The following is a 7,293-nucleotide window of genomic DNA, read 5'->3' as shown; positions in this document are numbered from 1 at the left end:
GCCACGCACCCTTCGGGGGACAAGGGCCCCCTTGAGTCTGGATCCAGAGGCAACAGGGGTGGACTGAGGACCCCACGCCGAAGGCGCCCGGGCAGCCTCCAGGACGGCGAGGGCCCCCCAGGGTGTCGGAGCTCCTCAGCAGCGTATGCTCCAAGCCCCGCATTGCGGCGCGGCGCTTCCCGGAGACTCCCCCACCGGCCCAGCCGCCAGGAGTCCAGCCCGTCCCAGTGCCTCTGTGCCAGGCCCCTTGGGGCTCTCCTCGCGCCGGGCAGTGGAGGAACCCCCGTGCAGCCGCGCCCCAGGAAGGATGGCAGCGGATAGAGCCCGGACCCCGCGACCGTACCACGGACTGCTTCTCTACTCACCATCTTGGGCAGCGGGAGGAGAGAGAAAGGAAAGGGGATTGTGGGAAATATGTAGGCGACCTCGGAGATCGCGAGAACTGGCGCCTGCGCGGGATTTCGGATTTAAAGCCGCAAGACTCCTTTCGCCCGCAACTCACGTCGGGGCGTGGCCTACAGCTGGAGGCGCGTCTGTGAGACCGGAAGGGGCGTGGAGACGGTGGCGGACTCCTCCAGGCGGGGAGACGCGCCGGGGACCCTGGGCTTCTTGACGTGCGGCCACTCGTCCCCCACCTGGCCCCGGCCAGGTGCACTCCGGCCCCGGGGCCTGCGGACCAGGTGTGGGCCTTGGGGCAGGGTCGCCGCGCGTTTACCCTAAAGTGGCTCCACGCCCGCGAGCTCGGTGGTTCGGCCGTGCGCCAGGCCCCGGGCCGAGCGCTGGGGTTAGCGCGGGGCGAGAGGGTGGTCCGGGCGAGACCCCAGAGCGAAGAGGCCGTCGGCGCGGCGGAAGCCTTGTGTGGCGGCGCCCCGGAACCCGGGCGTGGAGCCGGGCGGTGGGGGTAGAATCGGAAGGACTCGTTGGGTGAAGGGGTGGGACAGGGATGGAAGCGTGGAAGCGGCTGGCGGGGGGCAGGTGGTGAGTTCCTGCAGGCCTGTCGCGGACGTGCGTGGGCCTGGCCTTGGGGAGGTCGGCTGGAGCCCCGCAGGGTATTATTGCGGGCTTGTCAGCGGTCCTAGGACGAGCTCGCCTACGGAGAGGGGGTGAACCCTCCCCAGTGCACCTGTGTGCGAACAGATCGGACGAGTTTGTTTGGCAGAAAGGGAATCCCGGGAGAGCTGCACGGTCTGCTGAGGTGGAGGCATGGAGGGTGGGCAGCTGGGGTCGGCTGTGCTCACGCCAGACTCTGGGTTCCAGGTGCCGACTCGCGGCCCCAGGCCTTTGCCGCCGGCACTGCCCAAGGCCCCACCATGGCCCAGCAGAGAGCCCTGCCACAGAGCAAGGAGACACTGCTGCAGTCTTACAACAAACGACTCAAAGACGATGTCAAGTCCATCATGGACAACTTCACCGAGATCATCAAAACCGCCAAGGTAAGTGGGGGCCATGAGTCTCCTGCTCCTTCTGAGACCAGGGGAAGGCGCCGGGTCTGGAGATGTGGCCAGTGGGAGCTGAGAGATTGGGCTGCTGTGGTGAACAGTATAAGAGTGCTCTGTACCAGGTGGTCGGGATACAGCAGCAGTAACACACAGGTCAACAGGTAGATAAAACAGCTAACTACAGGTCCTGGTGAGGAGTCTGTAGGGGACTCGAATCAAACTGCCAAGTTCAACATCCAGCACCACTTAACTAGCTGTGGGTTTGGATGGGACTTGATTGCTCAGTGCCTCAGTTTCCCCATAGGGTCCTTGTGATGACTGGATGAGTTTATCTGTGTAAACTGGCTACTGCGGGGCCTGACAGGGACCCAGGCATCGTTGCTATTGCCAGTGAGTGTGGTCAGGGGGAGAAGCTGGGGAAGGCCCCTCCAGGTAGAGAGAGCAGTCAGCATGGGGGTCAGGGGGGCTGGGTCATCGCGTGACCACTGCAGCCTTGGAAGGCTTGTTTGAGCAGCGATGCTGAGGATGACGACGAAAGCTAGCGTCTGCTTCGTGTTCACTACACGTCAGCCCGTGCTGGGAGGGCTCCTATCCCATTTACCTTCACATGGTGTGAAGCAGGTGCCGCTGCCTTCTCCATTTTCAGAAGATGAAACTGAGGCTCAAGGTTTAGTAACTTGCCCACGATCATGCTGTTAATAACTAGCAGAGCCAGGGTTTGAACCCAGGAAGTCTGGCTCCTAACCGCTTCGGGTACCGACCCCAGCTTGTACCCTGGCAAGGCCCCCTGGGGAATCTCTCCCCAGGTGGATGGCTTGGGGCAGTTAATAGCCTGGATCATTTACTGTCAGGCATTTACTCTCTTGACACATTTAGTAGGCGCTCTGGTCTTTCCCGGCCTCAGGTTTTCCCACCTACACCAGAGATGGCTGACCAGGCCTCTGTGAGAATTCTGTAAGATGATGATGGTCAAGGGCTTAACACGGTGCCCAGCACCCAGGAAGTGCTCAGTAAATATTCACTTAAAAAGACACATTGTCCTTTTACTCATCCATCCAGTTTACTGAGTGTCCTAGCTGGTGACACTAGTCTGTACTGAACAGGGCTCCACACCCCAGAAAGACCTGACCTAGACCTTCCTGTGCCAGACCCAGCGGCGTGTAGGCGTCCATCTGTCCTGACGAAGGTGCCTGCTGTCTCCTTAGAACAGAACGAGAGAGGGAAGTTGAACACGGCCCTAGATCTGGGTAGCAGCACCCGCGCAGGAAGCGAGATGGGCGGGATGTGTGTGTGCTGCAGCCGGCAGGGACCTGTGGGCCAGGCACCTGCCACTCTAGGCTTTCTTGTTTGTCCTCCAGATTGAGGATGAGACGCAGGTGTCCAGGGCCACTCAGGGCGAGCAGGACAATTATGAGATGCACGTGCGAGCCGCCAACATCGTGAGTCACCAAGTGGAGGGGCCGGCCCAGGCTCCTTGGGGTCCTCACTGGGGCAGGGGGCGGGCAAATCACTTCTCCGGAGACTCCCCTCAGGGGGAGGGCTGTCCGTGGCAGCGTGTGAGGGGGGGCAGGTAGCTGGCCACGTCCATCCTGTAGAGTGCAATGCAGTGGCTGGAAAGGGCTCGACCCTTCCTTGCTGACGAGAAAGTTCCCAAGATGCATTATGAATGCAAATGCAAATCACCAAATGAAACAGGATGTGCATTTTGGTCCCTTCTGATGTCACAGAACAAGCACATCAACCAAATATTTCCAAAGGTGTGTGCCCACAGGTAAAAACGCATAGGAAAGGTCCCAGAGGAATGTCCCCCGCTGCCAGGCGTGCTGCCCGAGGGAAGGCAGGGCAGGTGGCTAAACGGGGTGCTAGCTTTATCTGTGGGGTTGGAGGTTTTGAGACCCAGAATGAGATCAGAACCACCAGGTCAGAAGCCAGGGGCCAAATGAACATAGGGACTGGGGAGCTGATGGTACCTGCTAGCTCCCTGGCTTGCCAAGGTTTCATGCAGTCGAAGGGGGTGCTGGGGACCCTGCCTTCCTGTAACTTAACTGCTAGCTCTCCCACTTCTCACAACGACCCTGTGAAGGTCAGTGCCGTAGCCCCTTTGCAGATGAGGAAACTGAAGCCATTGCTTTGGTCAGCATCCGGCACATGGAGGCAAGGCGCTGTCATGGCCTCACTTGCCTGCCCCGGTTCCGACTGCCGCAGGTCCGAGCTGGTGAGTCCCTGATGAAGTTGGTGTCTGACCTCAAGCAGTTCCTCATTCTCAACGACTTCCCTTCGGTGAACGAGGCCATCGACCAGCGCAACCAGCAGCTGCGAGCACTGCAGGAGGAGTGCGACCGGAAGCTCATCACCCTGCGGGACGAAATCTCCATTGACCTCTACGAGCTGGAGGAGGAATATTACTCGTCCAGGTACAAATAGGGCTGCACCCCAAGCAGAGCGGACCTGTGGACCTGGGCCCGGCCAGCAGGTACGGCCCAGCCGGACCTGGCAGCCCCGAAGGGCCTGTTTTTCCAAACCCTGCCTGGTTTCAGAGCAGAGCTCATGGTCAGAGCGTTTGATCAGCAGACAATGTATACCATCCACCGGGCCCTGGGCATCAGGATGAAAATGACAGAGCTTCAAGGGGTTGGGAGGGCAGAGCCCGCATTCCTGCCTGGGGTGCCGGTTGCCTATTTTTGAACTTGTCTTCTCCTTTTAGCTTTTTAATCAATATTTAGACATTCCAGCCAAGGCGTAGCTCCTCTTGGCCCCCAGGCCCATGTCCAGGACATCGGTGCTTCCCTAGGGAAGTAATTCCATGTGGGCATCACCAAACCCGCAGTGTGTGGGGAAGGGATGGGGCGGAGTCCTGGGAAGGAGGAGGGGGAAAAAGCCCAGCGAAGGACGGCCTTGAAAGCCAGGCCCGGGAAACCTGGACCACCCAGTTCCTGTTCCGCTCAGCTGCGTCCATGGAGCCCGTGCTGGGCCCCCGGGATAACTGGGCAAGACCCATCACCCCAACTCTCATGGGGCCACTTAGAATCCTGGAGCCTGAGGCCATTTGAGCTAGAGGGGCCCTGAGAAATCTGAGTGTCATTTACTAAGGGGGAAACTGAGGCTGGAGCCAGGGAGGCCTTACACCTCCATCCCCATTAGCTTAGAAAATCAAGACTCAGTGCAGCACACGGAGTCCGTGCCCCCTGTGCCCTCGCTGGACAAACCTGCCCTCCCTGTGGTAGGTTTTACATGTTTCTTTCTGTCCCATGAAGCCATGCTAGGGGCCACAGATGCCCAGAGCCAGCATTGTCTGTGGTTTGGGGCTTGGATTCAGTGGCTCCTCATGGTCCCTGTCCATCTTGGCTTCTGTGGGAAGGGACAGTGTCACTGCCCAGTTGGAGCGGTTCTAGATTTTTCCAGAGTTTTCTGGGGCTGCCTCTGGTCCCTGATACCCATCGGCTCAGCAGACATGTGGCAATTGCCTCCTACCATCAGGCCTTTGGAGAAGTGTCCTGAGCGAGTCCCCGGGGGGGTTAGACCCTGCTGGGGATGTGGCTCACGGTGCTGGTTTTGCAGAACCCCCTCACATCCCTGTTTATCCCCATCACCCCTAAAGACCAGGCCTCTGAACTGAGCAGCTATAGGACCGCAATTCAGCCCTGTCTCTTGAGGTTGAGGGCTGAGGGGAGGGGACCTTCCCCAAGTCACTCAGCAGGGCTGAGGGGGAACCCATGAGGGCTGAACACCAGGCTTCCCACGCATGTCCTGCCCTGTCAGTCTGTGTGTGTGGCTGTGTTCACCAAAGGGGTTCTGGGCTGGCCTGGTGGCCCCTCTGGCTGTCCCTGGTGCCTCAGGAGGCCGAGTTCCTCCCTCGTCTGTGATGCCTGTAAGTGGCCAGGACTCCGCTGAGCCGGGGCATGCAGGTTGTGTGCCCCTCCAGCGTGTGCCCGACCCGAGCCCCCAGCTCTCAGCCCACCCTCCAGCCCCCGAGGCCTTGCTGCCCCGCAGGCCATCTCCACGCTTGCTTGCATGCTTTCCGCTCATGATTTGCTCTTTCTCTGCCTCTTGCCCTCTGCTGTCCTTGCGACACCGCTCTGTGCCCAGGACGGTTTCTGAGACTGAACGCCGAGGGCAGGAGCAAGGGAGGGAACGACAGTCAGGGTAGGACGTGGGAGAAAGCCAGTTAGACGAGTGACAACTGAGGGATTGGTCCGTGCGCTAGAGGGTCCCCTCGGCGAGCTTCGGGAGCCGTGCCCTTCACCTGCACCCTCACCCCAAGCTCCAGCAGTGGTGTTAGAGATGGGGAAACTGTTCAAGGAGCCTGTTTGAGGTCGCACAGCTGGTCAATGGTGCAGGACAGGACCCCGAGGCCTCTGTTCCTGTCACCGCACTCGGGCTCAGTACCAGCCAGCAGCAGACTGGGAAGTAAGAGGGTCTCTGCCCTCCTTGCAAAATGTAGACCATGGAGAGACCACACAGAGCTTCGCACATTGGTTCCCACTGCCAGTGAAGCTGGAGCCAGGAAGGGAGGTGGCAGCAGGGGCTACGACAGCCATGTGACAGTACAGATACCTGGGTGATCAGTGGAGGGACCTACTGAGGTCGCACAGACCCTCACTGGCTGGTCCTGGAAGGCTCCCCACTTTAGTATGCTGAAGGACCCTGAAGCCAGGGTGGCCCCCAGTGCCTCCCCCTCAGCCAAGCCTGCTTGACAGGGGCCAGCTCAGAAGAGAGGAGGGGAGAGGCAGGTGCGGTCTGTTTTCTTACCTCTGCTTCTGTCTCACGTTTCCCTCCCCTGGCTTCCATCTCTGCCTGCTCCTGTCTCTCCCTGGCTTTCTGGTGGTGGAAAAGCTCGAGTCTTTGCGAAGCTAATGATCTGCCCCTGTGCGAAGCTTACTGGAGGCTGGACCTCGACACAGACACCGCTGATGGCCTCTCGGCCCCTCTGCTGGCATCCCCGGAGCCCAGTGCTGGGCCCCTGCCGGCTGCAGCCCCTTCTCACTCCCATGCCAGCGGCCCTGGCCCCACAGAGCATGCCTGAGTCTCTCCCCACTTTCCCTCAGGGCCCCTAGGATCTTAGGGACAAAATTTGGTGGTCCCCTCTGGGCTCGCTCTGTTCAGCCTTGGTTTCTGCTTGGGGACCACTGTGGCCTCCTTGGGAGCCTCATCGGCACAGGGACAGCCCACCCAGGAGCACGAGGGGAAAGTAGTTCTCCCATTTCTGGGGTGACCCACTCTTCCTCAAGTCACTTCTGTTTACAACCTGCCCGGCCAGCTGGTGGAAGGAAGTTTCCAGGGCAGTTTGGCCTGTTGACCTAGCAGTGGGGCAGGGAGGATGCGTGGTGTCAGACCTCACCCGAGCCTGCTGTTTAAAGTGGGGAGGGCTCTGAGTGGACATTACTAGCGAAGTCCAGATTCCCACCCTCAGGCCGGCCTCCTGTGCAAAGCCACCAGGCTGCCTTGCCCTGAGGGACCCCGCGGGACTGAGGGAGCGGGGCTGCCCGTTCACACAGAAGCCAGGCGGCGGGGGTCCTTCCTAATTCTGCTTATGCATTCTCGTTTTTTGTAACAAGACTTGAATAAAAACAGCACGTTGGTTGGTTCTTCCATGTTCATATCTGATCAGTCTGGGCTCACCCTTGATCTCCCAGTGGCTGTTGGAGTTACGGCTCCTGGACTCTGCCTGGTTAGCCTTGGGTTCCAGGTCAGCCTTCTCCCCTCGGGGGCTCTGGACAAGCAGGGACTCAGTCAGTTTGGGGTTATAACTGCATTCCTGTTGCATAGAACTGCCCAGGACTATGGCGGGCCAGCCGCCACAAGTCAATCAGTACCCGAAGTGGGGAGTGGGAATGAATAAAGAGACACTCACACA

At 59.8% G+C, this 7,293-nt stretch overlaps 1 protein-coding gene across 1 annotated transcript; it reads left to right on the top strand.

Annotated features, from left to right (window-relative positions):
* The first annotated feature begins 553 nt into the window (after positions 1-553).
* MED22 (mediator complex subunit 22) lies at positions 554-7,025 on the top strand. Its single transcript, XM_019639286.1, has 5 exons — positions 554-680; positions 1,258-1,433; positions 2,798-2,878; positions 3,645-3,853; positions 6,273-7,025. The coding sequence occupies exons 2-5, from the start codon at positions 1,311-1,313 to the stop codon at positions 6,460-6,462; spliced, it is 603 nt and encodes a 200-aa protein (XP_019494831.1). The 5' UTR covers positions 554-680; positions 1,258-1,310; the 3' UTR covers positions 6,463-7,025.
* The last annotated feature ends 268 nt before the right edge of the window (positions 7,026-7,293 follow it).

This window comes from Hipposideros armiger, unplaced genomic scaffold, assembly GCF_001890085.2.
Source record: "Hipposideros armiger isolate ML-2016 unplaced genomic scaffold, ASM189008v1 scaffold_3, whole genome shotgun sequence".
Lineage (NCBI taxonomy): Eukaryota > Metazoa > Chordata > Mammalia > Chiroptera > Hipposideridae > Hipposideros > Hipposideros armiger.
Note: the sequence above shows the minus strand (reverse complement) of the source record. Positions and strands in the feature narration are given on the sequence as shown.